Consider the following 21,527-nt stretch of genomic DNA (forward strand, 5'->3'; position numbering starts at 1 on the left):
GCATGACCTCAAGAGAGCAGTTCACACCAGACATCCCAAGAATTTTGCTGAACTGAAACAGTTTTGTAAAGAGGAATGGTCCTAAATTCCTCCTGACCGTTGTGCAGGTCTGATCCACAACTACAGAAAACGTTTGGTTGAGGTTATTGCTGCCAAAGGAGGGTCAGCCAGTTATTAAATCCAAGGGTTCACATACTTTTCCCACCCTGCACTGTGAATGTTTACACGGTGTGTTCAATACAGACATGAAAACATATAATTGTTTGACTCGATGCTGTAATCACTGCCAAAGGTGCTTCAACAAAGTACTGAGGAAAGGGTCTGAAAACTTATGTAAATGTTATATTTTCGTGTTTTATTTGTAATAAATTTGCAAACATTACAAAAAAAGTATTTTTGCTTTGTTATTATGGGGTATTGTATGTAGATCAATGAGGGAAAAAATTATTTAATACATTTTAGAATAAGGCTGTTACCTAACAAAATATGGAAAAAGTCAAGGGGTTTCAATACTTTCCGAAAGCACCGTAATGTATTGTATCATTATAAATGTATATAACATAGTATATGTAATGTATTGTATCATTATAAATGTATATAACATAGTGTATGTAATGTATTGTATCATTATAAATGTATATAACATAGTGTATGTAATGTATTGTATCATTATAAATGTATATAACATAGTGTATGTAATGTATTGTATCATTATAAATGTATATAACATAGTGTATGTAATGTATTGTATCATTATAAATGTATATAACATAGTGTATGTAATGTATTGTATTATTATAAATGTATATAACATAGTGTATGTAATGTATTGTATCATTATAAATGTATATAACATAGTGTATGTAATGTATTGTATCATTATAAATGTATATAACATAGTGTATGTAATGTATTGTATTATTATAAATGTATATAACATAGTGTATATAATGTATTGTATCATTATAAATGTATATAACATAGTGTATGTAATGTATTGTATCATTATAAATGTATATAACATAGTGTATGTAATGTATTGTATCATTATAAATGTATATAACATAGTGTATGTAATGTATTGTATCATTATAAATGTATATAACATAGTATATGTAATGTATTGTATCATTATAAATGTATATAACATAGTGTATGTAATGTATTGTATCATTATAAATGTATATAACATAGTGTATGTAATGTATTGTATCATTATAAATGTATATAACATAGTGTATGTAATGTATTGTATCATTATAAATGTATATAACATAGTGTATGTAATGTATTGTATCATTATAAATGTATATAACATAGTGTATGTAATGTATTGTATTATTATAAATGTATATAACATAGTGTATGTAATGTATTGTATCATTATAAATGTATATAACATAGTGTATGTAATGTATTGTATCATTATAAATGTATATAACATAGTGTATGTAATGTATTGTATTATTATAAATGTATATAACATAGTGTATATAATGTATTGTATCATTATAAATGTATATAACATAGTGTATGTAATGTATTGTATCATTATAAATGTATATAACATAGTGTATGTAATGTATTGTATCATTATAAATGTATATAACATAGTGTATGTAATGTATTGTATTATTATAAATGTATATAACATAGTGTATATAATGTATTGTATCATTATAAATGTATATAACATAGTGTATGTAATGTATTGTATCATTATAAATGTATATAACATAGTGTATGTAATGTATTGTATCATTATAAATGTATATAACATAGTGTATGTAATGTATTGTATCATTATAAATGTATATAACATAGTGTATATAATGTATTGTATTATTATAAATGTATATAACATAGTGTATGTAATGTATTGTATCATTATAAATGTATATAACATAGTGTATATAATGTATTGTATCATTATAAATGTATATAACATAGTGTATGTAATGTATTGTATCATTATAAATGTATATAACATAGTGTATGTAATGTATTGTATCATTATAAATGTATATAACATAGTGTATATAATGTATTGTATCATTATAAATGTATATAACATAGTGTATGTAATGTATTGTATCATTATAAATGTATATAACATAGTGTATGAAATGTATTGTATCATTATAAATGTATATAACATAGTGTATGAAATGTATTGTATTATTATAAATGTATATAACATAGTGTATATAATGTATTGTATCATTATAAATGTATATAACATAGTGTATGAAATGTATTGTATCATTATAAATGTATATAACATAGTGTATGAAATGTATTGTATTATTATAAATGTATATAACATAGTGTATGTAATGTATTGTATCATTATAAATGTATATAACATAGTGTATATAATGTATTGTATCATTATAAATGTATATAACATAGTGTATGTAATGTATTGTATCATTATAAATGTATATAACATAGTGTATATAATGTATTGTATTAATATAAGTATATATAACATAGTGTATATAATGTATTGTATCATTATAAATGTATATAACATAGTGTATATAATGTATTGTATTAATATAAGTGTATATAACATAGTGTATATAATGTATTGTATTAATATAAGTATATATAACATAGTGTATATAATGTATTGTATTATCTTAAGTGTGTATAATGTATTGTGTAAAATGTATTGTATTATTATAAGTGTATATAATTGTATTACTATAAGTGTATATAATGTATTGTATTATTGGAAGTGTGTATAAATATTGTATATAATGTACTGTATTATTAGAAGGGTGTATAATTTATCGTATTATTATAAGTGTATATAAGGTATTCAAATGACTTACTTACAAGCCCTTTACCAACAATGCTGTTCAAGAAATAGAGTTAAAAAAAAATATTTTCTAAATAAAATAAAATAGACAGATTAAAATAATTCTAATATATCTAAAAGTAACACAATACATTTACATAACAATAACGAGGCTCTATACAGGGGGTACCGGTACAGAGTCAATGTGGAGGCTATATACAGGTGGTACCGGTACAGAGTCAATGTGGAGGCTATATACAGGGGGTACCGGTACAGAGTCAATGTGGAGGCTATATACAGGGGATACCGGTACAGAGTCAATGTGGAGACTATATACAGGGGGTACCGGTACAGAGTCAATGTGGAGGCTATATACAGGTGGTACCGGTACAGAGTCAATGTGGAGGCTATATACAGGGGGTACCGGTACAGAGTCAATGTGGAGGCTATATACAGGGGGTACCGGTACAGAGTCAATGTGGAGGCTATATACAGGGGGTACCGGTACAGAGTCAATGTGGAGGCTATATACAGGGGGTACCGGTACAGAGTCAATGTGGAGGCTATATACAGGGGGTACCGGTACAGAGTCAATGTGGAGGCTATATACAGGGGGTACCGGTACAGAGTCAATGTGGAGGCTATATACAGGGGGTACCGGTACAGAGTCAATGTGGAGGCTATATACAGGGGGTACCGGTACAGAGTCAATGTGGAGGCTATATACAGGGGGTACCGGTACAGAGTCAATGTGGAGGCTATATACAGGGGGTACCGGTACAGAGTCAATGTGGAGGCTATATACAGGGGGTACCGGTACAGAGTCAATGTGGAGGCTATATATAGGGGGTACCGGTACAGAGTCAATGTGGAGGCTATATACAGGGGGTACCGGTACAGAGTCAATATGGAGGCTATATACAGGGGGGTACCGGTACAGAGTCAATGTGGAGGCTATATACAGGTGGTACCGGTACAGAGTCAATGTGGAGGCTATGTACAGGGGGTACCGGTACAGAGTCAATGTGGAGGCTATATACAGGGGGTACCGGTACAGAGTCAATGTGGAGGCTATATACAGGGGGTACCGGTACAGAGTCAATGTGGAGGCTATATACAGGGGGTACCGGTACAGAGTCAATGTGGAGGCTATATACAGGGTATTACGGTACAGAGTCAATGTGGAGGCTATATACAGGGGGTACCGGTACAGAGTCAATGTGCAGGCTATATACAGGGGGTACCGGTACCGAGTCAATGTGGATGCTATATACAGGGGGTACCGGTACAGAGTCAATGTGGAGGCTATATACAGGGGGAACCGGTACAGAGTCAATGTGGAGGCTATATACAGGGGGTACCAGTACAGATTCAATGTGGAGGCTATATACAGGGGGTACCGGTACAGAGTCAATGTGGAGGCTATATACAGGGGGTACCAGTACAGATTCAATGTGGAGGCTATATACAGGGGGTACCGGTACAGAGTCAATGTGGAGGCTATATACAGGGGGTACCGGTACAGAGTCAATGTGGAGGCTATATACAGGGGGTACCGGTACAGAGTCAATGTGGAGGCTATATACAGGGGGTACCGGTACAGAGTCAATGTGGAGACTATATACAGGGGGTACCGGTACAGAGTCAATGTGGAGGCTATATACAGGGGGTACCGGTACAGAGTCAATGTCTCCAGAGGGGGAAAAGGCGTTGTCCTGCCCTCTTCACAACTGTCTTAGTGTGTTTGGACCATGATAGTTTGTTGGTGATGTGGACACTAAGGAACTTGAAACTTTCGACCCGCACGACTTCAGTCCTGTTCGGCCCTCTTTTTCCTGTAGTCCACGATCAGCTCCATTGTCTTGCTCACATTGAGGGAGAGGTTGTTGTCCTGGCACCACACTGCCAGGTCTCTGACCTCTTCCCTATAGGCTGTCTCATCGTTGGTGGTGATCAGGCCTACCACTGTTGTGTCGTAAGCAAACTTTATGATGGTGTTGGAGTCGTGCTTGGCCACGCAGTCATTGGTGAACAAGGAGTACATGAGGGGCCTCTTTACTGTTGATGTTGAGACTGGTGTTTTGTGGGTACTATTTAATGAAGCTGCCAGTTGAGGACTTGTAAGGCTTCTATTTCTCAAACTAGGCACTCTACTTGTCCTCTTGCTCAGTTGTGCACCGGGGCCTCCCATTCCTCTTTCTATTCTGGTTAGGGCCAGTTTGCGCTATTCTGTGAAGGGAGTAGTAACGCAACAACATGTGGAGAAAGTCAAGGGGTCTGAATACTTTCCGAAGGCACTGTAATGTATTATGTGCCGTCAGATGTAACACATGCAAGAGAATGCAGGAAAATTACATCAGAAGAGCAAGTCAGTATATGAATCAGTTACACTGTGAAATGGTTTAGTTGCTGGAAGTAATAAAATCTCTTTTGTGTCTTTTCAGAATCTCTGGAGTTAATCGCCACAGCTGCAGAGCACTCCAACACAGCCATCAGAAAGATGGTGAGTCCTTTAACAGCTGCAGAGCACTCCAACACAGCCATCAGAAAGATGGTGAGTCCTTTAATAACAGCTGCAGAGCACTGAAACACAGCCATCAGAAAGATGGTGAGTCCTTTAACAGCTGCAGAGCACTGAAACACAGCCATCAGAAAGATGGTGAGTCCTTTAACAGCTGCAGAGCACTCTAACCCAGCCATCAGAAAGATGGTGAGTCCTTTAACAGCTGCAGAGCACTCTAACCCAGCCATCAGAAAGATGGTGAGTCCTTTAACAGCTGCAGAACACTCCAACACAGCCATCAGAAAGATGGTGAGTCCTTTAACAGCTGCAGAGCACTGAAACACAGCCATCAGAAAGATGGTGAGTCCTTTAACAGCTGCAGAGCACTGAAACACAGCCATCAGAAAGATGGTGAGTTCTTTAACAGCTGCAGAGCACTGAAACACAGCCATCAGAAAGATGGTGAGTCCTTTAACAGCTGTAGAGCACTCCAACACAGCCATCAGAAAGATGGTGAGTCCTTTAACAGCTGCAGAGCACTGAAACACAGCCATCAGAAAGATGGTGAGTCCTTTAACAGCTGCAGAGCACTCCAACACAGCCATCAGAAAGATGGTGAGTCCTTTAACAGCTGCAGAGCACTCCAACACAGCCATCAGAAATATGGTGAGTCCTTTAACAGCTGCAGAGCACTCCAACACAGCCATCAGAAAGATGGTGAGTCCTTTAACAGCTGCAGAGCACTGAAACACAGCCATCAGAAAGATGGTGAGTCCTTTAACAGCTGCAGAGCACTCCAACCCAGCCATCAGAAAGATGGTGAGTCCTTTAACAGCTGCAGAGCACTCCAACACAGCCATCAGAAAGATGGTGAGTCCTTTAAAAGCTGCAGAGCACTGAAACACAGCCATCAGAAAGATGGTGAGTCCTTTAACAGCTGCAGAGCACTGAAACACAGCCATCAGAAAGATGGTGATTCCTTTAACAGCTGCAGAGCACTCCAACACAGCCATCAGAAAGATGGTGAGTCCTTTAACAGCTGCAGAGCACTCCAACACAGCCATCAGAAAGATGGTGAGTCCTTTAACAGCTGCAGAGCACTGAAACACAGCCATCAGAAAGATGGTGAGTCCTTTAGCAGCTGCATAGCACTGAAACACAGCCATCAGAAAGATGGTGAGTCCTTTAACAGCTGCAGAGCACTGAAACACAGCCATCAGAAATATGGTGAGTCCTTTAACAGCTGCAGAACACTGAAACACAGCCATCCGAAAGATGATGAGTCCTTTAACAGCTGCAGAACACTCCAACACAGCCATCAGAAAGATGATGAGTCATTTAACAGCTGCAGAACACTCCAACACAGCCATCAGAAAGATGGTGAGTCCTTTAACAGCTGCAGAGCACTGAAACACAGCCATCAGAAAGATGGTGAGTCCTTTAACAGCTACAGAGCACTCCAACACAGCCATCAGAAAGATGGTGAGTCCTTTAACAGCTGCAGAACACTCCAACACAGCCATCAGAAAGATGGTGAGTCCTTTAACAGCTGCAGAGCACTGAAACACAGCCATCAGAAAGATGGTGAGTCCTTTAACAGCTGCAGAGCACTCCAACACAGCCATCAGAAAGATGGTGAGTCCTTTAACAGCTGCAGAGCACTGAAACACAGCCATCAGAAAGATGGTGAGTCCTTTAACAGCTGCAGAGCACTGAAACACAGCCATCAGAAAGATGGTGAGTCCTTTAACAGCTGCAGAGCACTGAAACACAGCCATCAGAAAGATGGTGAGTCCTTTAACAGCTGCAGAGCACTCCAACACAGCCATCAGAAAGATGGTGAGTCCTTTAACAGCTGCAGAGCACTGAAACACAGCCATCAGAAAGATGCTGAGTCCTTTAACAGCTGCAGAGCACTGAAACACAGCCATCAGAAAGATGGTGAGTCCTTTAACAGCTGCAGAGCACTGAAACACAGCCATCAGAAAGATGGTGAGTCCTTTAACAGCTGCAGAGCACTGAAACACAACCATCAGAAAGATGGTGAGTCCTTTAACAGCTGCAGAGCACTCCAACACAGCCATCAGAAAGATGGTGAGTCCTTTAACAGCTGCAGAGCACTCCAACACAGCCATCAGAAATATGGTGAGTCCTTTAACAGCTGCAGAGCACTCCAACACAGCCATCAGAAAGATGGTGAGTCCTTTAACAGCTGCAGAGTACTGAAACACAGCCATCAGAAAGATGGTGAGTCCTTTAACAGCTGCAGAGCACTCCAACACAGCCATCAGAAAGATGGTGAGTCCTTTAACAGCTGCAGAGCACTCCAACGCAGCCATCAGAAAGATGGTGATTCCTTTAACAGCTGCAGAGCACTCCAACACAGCCATCAGAAAGATGGTGAGTCCTTTAACAGCTACAGAGCACTGAAACACAGCCATCAGAAAGATGGTGAGTCCTTTAACAGCTGCAGAGCACTGAAACACAGCCATCAGAAAGATGGTGAGTCCTTTAACAGCTGCAGAGCACTCTAACACAGCCATCAGAAAGATGGGGAGTCCTTTAACAGCTGCAGAGCACTCCAACGCAGCCATCAGAAAGATGGTGATTCCTTTAACAGCTGCAGAGCACTCCAACACAGCCATCAGAAAGATGGTGAGTCCTTTAACAGCTACAGAGCACTGAAACACAGCCATCAGAAAGATGGTGAGTCCTTTAACAGCTGCAGAGCACTGAAACACAGCCATCAGAAAGATGGTGAGTCCTTTAACAGCTGCAGAGCACTCTAACACAGCCATCAGAAAGATGGGGAGTCGTTTAACAGCTGCAGAGCACTGAAACACAGCCATCAGAAAGATGGTGAGTCCTTTAACAGCTGCAGAGCACTGAAACACAGCCATCAGAAAGATGGTGAGTCCTTTAACAGCTGCAGAGCACTCCAACACAGCCATCAGAAAGATGGTGAGTCCTTTAACAGCTGCAGAGCACTGAAACACAGCCATCAGAAAGATGGTGAGTCCTTTAACAGCTACAGAGCACTGAAACACAGCCATCAGAAAGATGGTGAGTCCTTTAACAGCTGCAGAGCACTGAAACACAGCCATCAGAAAGATGGTGAGTCCTTTAACAGCTGCAGAGCACTCCAACACAGCCATCAGAAAGATGGTGAGTCCTTTAACAGCTGCAGAGCACTGAAACACAGCCATCAGAAAGATGCTGAGTCCTTTAACAGCTGCAGAGCACTGAAACACAGCCATCAGAAAGATGGTGAGTCCTTTAACAGCTGCAGAGCACTGAAACACAGCCATCAGAAAGATGGTGAGTCCTTTAACAGCTGCAGAGCACTGAAACACAACCATCAGAAAGATGGTGAGTCCTTTAACAGCTGCAGAGCACTCCAACACAGCCATCAGAAAGATGGTGAGTCCTTTAACAGCTGCAGAGCACTCCAACACAGCCATCAGAAATATGGTGAGTCCTTTAACAGCTGCAGAGCACTCCAACACAGCCATCAGAAAGATGGTGAGTCCTTTAACAGCTGCAGAGCACTGAAACACAGCCATCAGAAAGATGGTGAGTCCTTTAACAGCTGCAGAGCACTCCAACACAGCCATCAGAAAGATGGTGAGTCCTTTAACAGCTGCAGAGCACTCCAACGCAGCCATCAGAAAGATGGTGATTCCTTTAACAGCTGCAGAGCACTCCAACACAGCCATCAGAAAGATGGTGAGTCCTTTAACAGCTACAGAGCACTGAAACACAGCCATCAGAAAGATGGTGAGTCCTTTAACAGCTGCAGAGCACTGAAACACAGCCATCAGAAAGATGGTGAGTCCTTTAACAGCTGCAGAGCACTCTAACACAGCCATCAGAAAGATGGGGAGTCCTTTAACAGCTGCAGAGCACTCCAACGCAGCCATCAGAAAGATGGTGATTCCTTTAACAGCTGCAGAGCACTCCAACACAGCCATCAGAAAGATGGTGAGTCCTTTAACAGCTACAGAGCACTGAAACACAGCCATCAGAAAGATGGTGAGTCCTTTAACAGCTGCAGAGCACTGAAACACAGCCATCAGAAAGATGGTGAGTCCTTTAACAGCTGCAGAGCACTCTAACACAGCCATCAGAAAGATGGGGAGTCGTTTAACAGCTGCAGAGCACTGAAACACAGCCATCAGAAAGATGGTGAGTCCTTTAACAGCTGCAGAGCACTGAAACACAGCCATCAGAAAGATGGTGATTCCTTTAACAGCTGCAGAGCACTCCAACACAGCCATCAGAAAGATGGTGAGTCCTTTAACAGCTGCAGAGCACTCCAACACAGCCATCAGAAAGATGGTGAGTCCTTTAACAGCTGCAGAGCACTGAAACACAGCCATCAGAAAGATGGTGAGTCCTTTAACAGCTGCATAGCACTGAAACACAGCCATCAGAAAGATGGTGAGTCGTTTAACAGCTGCAGAGCACTGAAACACAGCCATCAGAAATATGGTGAGTCCTTTAACAGCTGCAGAACACTGAAACACAGCCATCCGAAAGATGATGAGTCCTTTAACAGCTGCAGAACACTCCAACACAGCCATCAGAAAGATGATGAGTCCTTTAACAGCTGCAGAACACTCCAACACAGCCATCAGAAAGATGGTGAGTCCTTTAACAGCTGCAGAGCACTGAAACACAGCCATCAGAAAGATGGTGAGTCCTTTAACAGCTGCAGAGCACTCCAACACAGCCATCAGAAAGATGGTGAGTCCTTTAACAGCTGCAGAACACTCCAACACAGCCATCAGAAAGATGGTGAGTCCTTTAACAGCTGCAGAGCACTGAAACACAGCCATCAGAAAGATGGTGAGTCCTTTAACAGCTGCAGAGCACTCCAACACAGCCATCAGAAAGATGGTGAGTCCTTTAACAGCTGCAGAGCACTGAAACACAGCCATCAGAAAGATGGTGAGTCCTTTAACAGCTGCAGAGCACTGAAACACACCCATCAGAAAGATGGTGAGTCCTTTAACAGCTGCAGAGCACTGAAACACAGCCATCAGAAAGATGGTGAGTCCTTTAACAGCTGCAGAGCACTCCAACACAGCCATCAGAAAGATGGTGAGTCCTTTAACAGCTGCAGAGCACTGAAACACAGCCATCAGAAAGATGCTGAGTCCTTTAACAGCTGCAGAGCACTGAAACACAGCCATCAGAAAGATGGTGAGTCCTTTAACAGCTGCAGAGCACTGAAACACAGCCATCAGAAAGATGGTGAGTCCTTTAACAGCTGCAGAGCACTGAAACACAGCCATCAGAAAGATGGTGAGTCCTTTAACAGCTGCAGAGCACTCCAACACAGCCATCAGAAAGATGGTGAGTCCTTTAACAGCTGCAGAGCACTCCAACACAGCCATCAGAAATATGGTGAGTCCTTTAACAGCTGCAGAGCACTCCAACACAGCCATCAGAAAGATGGTGAGTCCTTTAACAGCTGCAGAGCACTGAAACACAGCCATCAGAAAGATGGTGAGTCCTTTAACAGCTGCAGAGCACTCCAACACAGCCATCAGAAAGATGGTTAGTCCTTTAACAGCTGCAGAGCACTCCAACGCAGCCATCAGAAAGATGGTGATTCCTTTAACAGCTGCAGAGCACTCCAACACAGCCATCAGAAAGATGGTGAGTCCTTTAACAGCTACAGAGCACTGAAACACAGCCATCAGAAAGATGGTGAGTCCTTTAACAGCTGCAGAGCACTGAAACACAGCCATCAGAAAGATGGTGAGTCCTTTAACAGCTGCAGAGCACTCTAACACAGCCATCAGAAAGATGGGGAGTCCTTTAACAGCTGCAGAGCACTGAAACACAGCCATCAGAAAGATGGTGAGTCCTTTAACAGCTGCAGAGCACTGAAACACAGCCATCAGAAAGATGGTGATTCCTTTAACAGCTGCAGAGCACTCCAACACAGCCATCAGAAAGATGGTGAGTCCTTTAACAGCTGCAGAGCACTCCAACACAGCCATCAGAAAGATGGTGAGTCCTTTAACAGCTGCAGAGCACTGAAACACAGCCATCAGAAAGATGGTGAGTCCTTTAACAGCTGCATAGCACTGAAACACAGCCATCCGAAAGATGATGAGTCCTTTAACAGCTGCAGAGCACTCCAACACAGCCATCAGAAAGATGGTGAGTCCTTTAACAGCTGCAGAGCACTCTAACACAGCCATCAGAAAGATGGTGAGTCCTTTAACAGCTGCAGAACACTCCAACACAGCCATCAGAAAGATGGTGAGTCCTTTAACAGCTGCAGAGCACTGAAACACAGCCATCAGAAAGATGGTGAGTCCTTTAACAGCTGCAGAGCACTCCAACACAGCCATCAGAAAGATGGTGAGTCCTTTAACAGCTGCAGAGCACTGAAACACAGCCATCAGAAAGATGGTGAGTCCTTTAACAGCTGCAGAGCACTCTAACACAGCCATCAGAAAGATGGGGAGTCCTTTAACAGCTGCAGAGCACTGAAACACAGCCATCAGAAAGATGGTGAGTCCTTTAACAGCTGCAGAGCACTGAAACACAGCCATCAGAAAGATGGTGATTCCTTTAACAGCTGCAGAGCACTCCAACACAGCCATCAGAAAGATGGTGAGTCCTTTAACAGCTGCAGAGCACTCCAACACAGCCATCAGAAAGATGGTGAGTCCTTTAACAGCTGCAGAGCACTGAAACACAGCCATCAGAAAGATGGTGAGTCCTTTAACAGCTGCAGAGCACTGAAACACAGCCATCAGAAAGATGCTGAGTCCTTTAACAGCTGCAGAGCACTGAAACACAGCCATCCGAAAGATGGTGAGTCCTTTAACAGCTGCAGAGCACTGAAACACAGCCATCAGAAAGATGGTGAGTCCTTTAACAGCTGCAGAGCACTCTAACACAGCCATCAGAAAGATGGTGAGTCCTTTAACAGCTGCAGAGCACTCTAACACAGCCATCAGAAAGATGGTGAGTCCTTTAACAGCTGCAGAACACTCCAACACAGCCATCAGAAAGATGGTGAGTCCTTTAACAGCTGCAGAGCACTGAAACACAGCCATCAGAAAGATGGTGAGTCCTTTAACAGCTGCAGAGCACTCCAACACAGCCATCAGAAAGATGGTGAGTCCTTTAACAGCTGCAGAGCACTGAAACACAGCCATCAGAAAGATGGTGAGTCCTTTAACAGCTGCAGAGCACTCTAACACAGCCATCAGAAAGATGGGGAGTCCTTTAACAGCTGCAGAGCACTGAAACACAGCCATCAGAAAGATGGTGAGTCCTTTAACAGCTGCAGAGCACTGAAACACAGCCATCAGAAAGATGGTGATTCCTTTAACAGCTGCAGAGCACTCCAACACAGCCATCAGAAAGATGGTGAGTCCTTTAACAGCTGCAGAGCACTCCAACACAGCCATCAGAAAGATGGTGAGTCCTTTAACAGCTGCAGAGCACTGAAACACAGCCATCAGAAAGATGGTGAGTCCTTTAACAGCTGCAGAGCACTGAAACACAGCCATCAGAAAGATGGTGAGTCCTTTAACAGCTGCAGAGCACTGAAACACAGCCATCAGAAAGATGGTGAGTCCTTTAACAGCTGCAGAGCACTGAAACACAGCCATCAGAAAGATGATGAGTCCTTTAACAGCTGCAGAGCACTGAAACACAGCCATCAGAAAGATGGTGAGTCCTTTAACAGCTGCAGAGCACTGAAACACAGCCATCAGAAAGATGGTGAGTCCTTTTAACACACCCCACACATCGCGGGGCCAAACCACATCGACATTACTCCAACCTCCACCACCCCACCCGTTCGTTCACACCAGATAACCCCCCCCCCCCCCCCCCCCCAGCAGAGACGATGTCATTTAACGTGAGGTTGTTTTTCATCTTATAGCACCTTCTGGTTCAGTAGGACTGACTCGACTCATTCCTTTAGCTCCTAGCGGAGAAGAAGGCCTCGACAATGTTACTTCATCCAGTCCCTCAATGTACTTACTGTGTGTTCAACCACTGTCTCTGAACGATCACAGGAGCGAATGCGTAAGCTGCTGAAGGTGTATGAGCTGCTGGGAGGAGAGGAGGACATCGTTAACCCTACTAACGAACTCATCAAGGAGGGACACATCCTCAAGCTGTCGGCCAAGAACGGCACCTCACAGGACAGATACCTCATCCTGGTGAGTGACACACGCACGCACGCGCGCACACACACGCACGCACACACACACACACATCTGACAGGACAGATACCTCATCCTGGTGAGTGACACACGCACGCGCACACCCACGCACACACACACGCACGCACACACACACACACCTGACAGGACAGATACCTCATCCTGGTGAGTGACACACACACACACACACACACATCTGACAGGACAGGTACCTCATCCTGGTGAGTGACACACACACACACACACACACCTGACAGGACAGGTACCTCATCCTGGTGAGTGACACACACACACACACACACACCTGACAGGACAGGTACCTAATCCTGGTGAGTGACACACACACACACACACACCTGACAGGACAGGTACCTCATCCTGGTGAGTGACACACACACACACACACACCTGACAGGACAGGTACCTCATCCTGGTGAGTGACACACACACACACACACACCTGACAGGACAGGTACCTCATCCTGGTGAGTGACACACACACACACACACACCTGACAGGACAGGTACCTCATCCTGGTGAGTGACACACACACACACACCACACACACACACACACCTGACAGGACAGGTACCTCATCCTGGTGAGTGACACACACACACACACACACACCTGACAGGACAGATACCTCATCCTGGTGAGTGACACACACACACACACACCTGACAGGACAGGTACCTCATCCTGGTGAGTGACACACACACACACACACACCTGACAGGACAGGTACCTCATCCTGGTGAGTGACACACACACACACACACACCTGACAGGACAGGTACCTCATCCTGGTGAGTGACACACACACACACACACACACACACACCTGACAGGACAGGTACCTCATCCTGGTGAGTGACACACACACACACACACACACCTGACAGGACAGATACCTCATCCTGGTGAGTGACACACACACACACACACCTGACAGGACAGATACCTCATCCTGGTGAGTGACACACACACACACACACCTGACAGGACAGATACCTCATCCTGGTGAGTGACACACACACACACACACCTGACAGGACAGGTACCTCATCCTGGTGAGTGACACACACACACACACACACCTGACAGGACAGGTACCTCATCCTGGTGAGTGACACACACACACACACACACACCTGACAGGACAGGTACCTCATCCTGGTGAGTGACACACACACACACACACACACCTGACAGGACAGGTACCTCATCCTGGTGAGTGACACACACACACACACACACACACCTGACAGGACAGATACCTCATACCGGTGAGTGACACACACACACACACACACCTGACAGGACAGGTACCTCATCCTGGTGAGTGACACACACACACACACACACCTGACAGGACAGGTACCTCATCCCGGTGAGTGACACACACACACACACACACCTGACAGGACAGGTACCTCATCCTGGTGAGTGACACACACACACACACACATCTGACAGGACAGGTACCTCATCCCGGTGAGTGACACACACACACACACACACCTGACAGGACAGATACCTCATACCGGTGAGTGACACACACACACACACACACATCTGACAGGACAGATACCTCATCCTGGTGAGTGACACACACTCACACACCTGACAGGACAGGTACCTCATCCTAGTGAGTGACACACACACACACACACACATCTGACAGGACAGATACCTCATCCTGGTGAGTGACACACACACACACACACACCTGACAGGACAGGTACCTCATCCTGGTGAGTGACACACACACACACACACCTGACAGGACAGGTACCTCATACCGGTGAGTGACACACACACACACACACCTGACAGGACAGATACCTCATACCGGTGAGTGACACACACACACACACACACATCTGACAGGACAGATACCTCATCCTGGTGAGTGACACACACTCACACACCTGACAGGACAGGTACCTCATCCTAGTGAGTGACACACACACCACACACACACATCTGACAGGACAGATACCTCATCCTGGTGAGTGACACACACACACACACACACATCTGACAGGACAGATACCTCATCCTGGTGAGTGACACACACACACACACACACCTGACAGGACAGATACCTCATCCTGGTGAGTGACACACACACACACACACACCTGACAGGACAGATACCTCATCCTGGTGAGTGACACACACACACACACACACATCTGACAGGACAGATACCTCATCCTGGTGAGTGACACACACACACACACACACCTGACAGGACAGATACCTCATCCTGGTGAGTGACACACACACACACACACATCTGACAGGACAGATACCTCATACCGGTGAGTGACACACACACATCTGACAGGACAGGTACCTCATACCGGTGAGTGACACACACACACCTGACAGGACAGATACCTCATACCGGTGAGTGACACACACACACACATCTGACAGGACAGATACCTCATCCTGGTGAGTGACACACACACACACACACACCTGACAGGACAGGTACCTCATACCGGTGAGTGACACACACACACACACACACCTGACAGGACAGGTACCTCATACCGGTGAGTGACACACACACACCTGACAGGACAGGTACCACATCCCGGTGAGTGACACACACACACACACACACACACCTGACAGGACAGATACCTCATACCGGTGAGTGACACACACACACACATCTGACAGGACAGATACCTCATCCTGGTGAGTGACACACACACACACACACACCTGACAGGACAGGTACCTCATCCTGGTGAGTGACACACACACACATCTGACAGAACAGATACCTCATCCTGGTGAGTGACACACACACACACACACACCTGACAGGACAGGTACCTCATACCGGTGAGTGACACACACACACACACACATCTGACAGGACAGATACCTCATCCTGGTGAGTGACACACACACACACACACCTGACAGGACAGGTACCTCATCCTGGTGAGTGACACACACACACACACACCTGACAGGACAGGTACCTCATACCGGTGAGTGACACACACACACACACACACCTGACAGGACAGGTACCTCATCCTGGTGAGTGACACACACACACACACACACCTGACAGGACAGGTACCTCATCCTGGTGAGTGACACACACACACACACACACCTGACAGGACAGGTACCTCATCCTGGTGAGTGACACACACACACACACACACCTGACAGGACAGGTACCTCATCCCGGTGAGTGACACACACACACACACACATCTGACAGGACAGATACCTCATCCTGGTGAGTGACACACACACACACACACACCTGACAGGACAGGTACCTCATCCTGGTGAGTGACACACACACACACACACACACACACACCTGACAGGACAGGTACCTCATCCCGGTGAGTGACATACACACACACACACATCTGACAGGACAGGTACCTCATCCCGGTGCGTCACACACACACACACACACACACACACACACACACACACCTGACAGGACAGATACCTCATACCGGTGAGTGACACACACACACACACACATCTGACAGGACAGATACCTCATCCTGGTGAGTGACACACACACACACACACACCTGACAGGACAGGTACCTCATCCTGGTGAGTGACACACACACACACACCTGACAGGACAGATACCTCATACCGGTGAGTGACACACACACACCTGACAGGACAGGTACCTCATCCCGGTGAGTGACACACACACACACACACATCTGACAGGACAGGTACCTCATCCCGGTGAGTGACACACACACACACACACACCTGACAGGACAGATACCTCATACCGGTGAGTGACACACACACACACACACACACCTGACAGGACAGGTACCTCATCCTGGTGAGTGACACACACACACACACACACCTGACAGGACAGGTACCTCATCCTGGTGAGTGACACACACACACACACACATCTGACAGGACAGGTACCTCATCCCGGTGAGTGACACACACACACACACACACCTGAGAGGACAGATACCTCATACCGGTGAGTGACACACACACACACACACATCTGACAGGACAGATACCTCATCCTGGTGAGTGACACACACACACACACACACCTGACAGGACAGGTACCTCATCCTGGTGAGTGACACACACACACACACACATCTGACAGGACAGATACCTCATCCTGGTGAGTGACACACACACACACACACACCTGACAGGACAGGTACCTCATCCTGGTGAGTGACACACACACGACACACACACACACACCTGACAGGACAGATACCTCATCCTGGTGAGTGACACACACACACACACACACCTGACAGGACAGGTACCTCATCCTGGTGAGTGACACACACACACACACACACCTGACAGGACAGATACCTCATCCTGGTGAGTGACACACACACACACACACCTGACAGGACAGATACCTCATTCCTGGTGAGTGACACACACACCCACACACACCTGACAGGACAGGTACCTCATCCTGGTGAGTGACACACACACACACACACACACCTGACAGGACAGATACCTCATACCGGTGAGTGACACACACACACACATCTGACAGGACAGATACCTCATCCTGGTGAGTGACACACACACACACACACACCTGACAGGACAGGTACCTCATCCTGGTGAGTGACACACACACACATCTGACAGAACAGATACCTCATCCTGGTGAGTGACACACACACACACACACACCTGACAGGACAGGTACCTCATCCCGGTGAGTGACACACACACACACACACATCTGACAGGACAGATACCTCATCCTGGTGAGTGACACACACACACACACACCTGACAGGACAGGTACCTCATCCTGGTGAGTGACACACACACACACACACCTGACAGGACAGGTACCTCATACCTGGTGAGTGACACACACACACACACACACCTGACAGGACAGGTACCTCATCCTGGTGAGTGACGCACACACACACACACACCTGACAGGACAGGTACCTCATCCTGGTGAGTGACACACACACACACACACACACACCTGACAGGACAGGTACCTCATCCTGGTGAGTGACACACACACACACACACACCTGACAGGACAGGTACCTCATCCCGGTGAGTGACACACACACACACACACATCTGACAGGACAGATACCTCATCCTGGTGAGTGACACACACACACACACACCTGACAGGACAGGTACCTCATCCTGGTGAGTGACACACACACACACACACACACACACACCTGACAGGACAGGTACCTCATCCCGGTGAGTGACACACACACACACACACATCTGACAGGACAGGTACCTCATCCGAGTCACACACACACACACACACACACACACACACACACACACCTGACAGGACAGATACCTCATACCGGTGAGTGACACACACACACACACACATCTGACAGGACAGATACCTCATCCTGGTGAGTGACACACACACACACACACACACCTGACAGGACAGGTACCTCATCCTGGTGAGTGACACACACACACACACACACCTGACAGGACAGATACCTCATACCGGTGAGTGACACACACACACCTGACAGGACAGGTACCTCATCCCGGTGAGTGACACACACACACACACACATCTGACAGGACAGGTACCTCATCCCGGTGAGTGACACACACACACACACACACCTGACAGGACAGATACCTCATACCGGTGAGTGACACACACACACACACACACCTGACAGGACAGGTACCTCATCCTGGTGAGTGACACACACACACACACACATCTGACAGGACAGGTACCTCATCCCGGTGAGTGACACACACACACACACACACCTGAGAGGACAGATACCTCATACCGGTGAGTGACACACACACACACACACATCTGACAGGACAGATACCTCATCCTGGTGAGTGACACACACACACACACACACCTGACAGGACAGGTACCTCATCCTGGTGAGTGACACACACACACACACACATCTGACAGGACAGATACCTCATCCTGGTGAGTGACACACACACACACACACACCTGACAGGACAGGTACCTCATCCTGGTGAGTGACACACACACACACACACACCTGACAGGACAGATACCTCATCCTGGTGAGTGACACACACACACACACACACCTGACAGGACAGGTACCTCATCCTGGTGAGTGACACACACACACACACACACCTGACAGGACAGATACCTCATCCTGGTGAGTGACACACACACACACACACCTGACAGGACAGATACCTCATCCTGGTGAGTGACACACACACCCACACACACCTGACAGGACAGGTACCTCATCCTGGTGAGTGACACACACACACACACACACACACCTGACAGGACAGATACCTCATACCGGTGAGTGACACACACACATCTGACAGGACAGATACCTCATACCGGTGAGTGACACACACACACCTGACAGGACAGATACCTCATACCGGTGAGTGACACACACACATCTGACAGGACAGGTACCTCATACGGTGAGTGACACACACACACCTGACAGGACAGGTACCTCATACCGGTGAGTGACACACACACACCTGACAGGACAGATACCTCATACTGGTGAGTGACACACACACACCTGACAGGACAGGTACCTCATACCGGTGAGTGACACACACACACCTGACAGGACAGGTTCCTCATACCGGTGAGTGACACACACACCTGACAGGACAGGTACCTCATACCGGTGAGTGACACACACACATCTGACAGGACAGGTACCTCATACCGGTGAGTGACACACACACATCTGACAGGACAGGTACCTCATACCGGTGAGTGACACACACACATCTGACAGGACAGGTACCTCATACTGGTGAGTGACACACACACATCTGACAGGACAGGTACCTCATACCGGTGAGTGACACACACACACCTGACAGGACAGGTACCTCATACCGGTGAGTGACACACACACACCTGACAGGACAGGTACCTCATACCGGTGAGTGACACACACACACCTGACAGGACAGGTACCTCATACCGGTGAGTGACACACACACACCTGACAGGACAGGTACCTCATACCGGTGAGTGACACACACACACACACACAACCTGACAGGACAGGTACCTCATACCGGTGAGTGACACACACACACCTGACAGGACAGGTACCTCATAGCGGTGAGTGACACACACACACATCTGACAGGACAGGTACCTCATACCGGTGAGTGACACACACACACACACATCTGACAGGACAGATACCTCATACCGGTGAGTGACACACACACACCTGACAGCACAGATACCTCATACCGGTGAGTGACACACACACACCTGACAGGACAGGTACCTCATACCGGTGAGTGACACACACACACATCTGACAGGACAGGTACCTCATACCGGTGAGTGACACACACACACACACATCTGACAGGACAGATACCTCATACCGGTGAGTGACACACACACACCTGACAGCACAGGTACCTCATACCGGTGAGTGACACACACACACACACACACCTGACAGGACAGGTACCTCATACCGGTGAGTGACACACACACACCTGACAGGACAGGTACCTCATACCGGTGAGTGACACACACACACATCTGACAGGACAGGTACCTCATACCGGTGAGTGACACACACACACCTGACAGGACAGGTACCTCATACCGGTGAGTGACACACACACACCTGACAGGACAGATACCTCATACCGGTGAGTGACACACACACACCTGACAGGACAGATACCTCATACCGGTGAGTGACACACACACACCTGACAGGACAGATACCTCATACCGGTGAGTGACACACACACACCTGACAGGACAGATACCTCATACCGGTGAGTGACACACACACACCTGACAGGACAGGTTCCTCATACCGGTGAGTGACACACACACCTGACAGGACAGGTACCTCATACCGGTGAGTGACACACACACATCTGACAGGACAGGTACCTCATACCGGTGAGTGACACACACACATC

The 21,527-nt window shown here is 46.2% G+C and overlaps 1 protein-coding gene across 3 annotated transcripts in view; it reads left to right on the top strand.

The window, feature by feature from the left end:
* The window catches only part of fgd1 (FYVE, RhoGEF and PH domain containing 1), a 165,195-nt gene that overhangs the window by 118,560 nt on the left and 25,108 nt on the right, over positions 1-21,527 (top strand). For all 3 annotated transcript variants that reach the window (XM_082962286.1, XM_082962284.1, XM_082962285.1), the window contains exons 8-9: positions 5,251-5,309; positions 13,364-13,510. In XM_082962286.1, coding sequence (XP_082818412.1) covers positions 5,251-5,309; positions 13,364-13,510 — 206 coding nt within the window. The remainder of the gene's footprint in view (positions 1-5,250; positions 5,310-13,363; positions 13,511-21,527) is intronic.

This window comes from Salmo salar, chromosome 15 (genome assembly GCF_965601325.2).
Source record: "Salmo salar chromosome 15, fSalSal1, whole genome shotgun sequence".
NCBI classification, from domain to species: domain Eukaryota; kingdom Metazoa; phylum Chordata; class Actinopteri; order Salmoniformes; family Salmonidae; genus Salmo; species Salmo salar.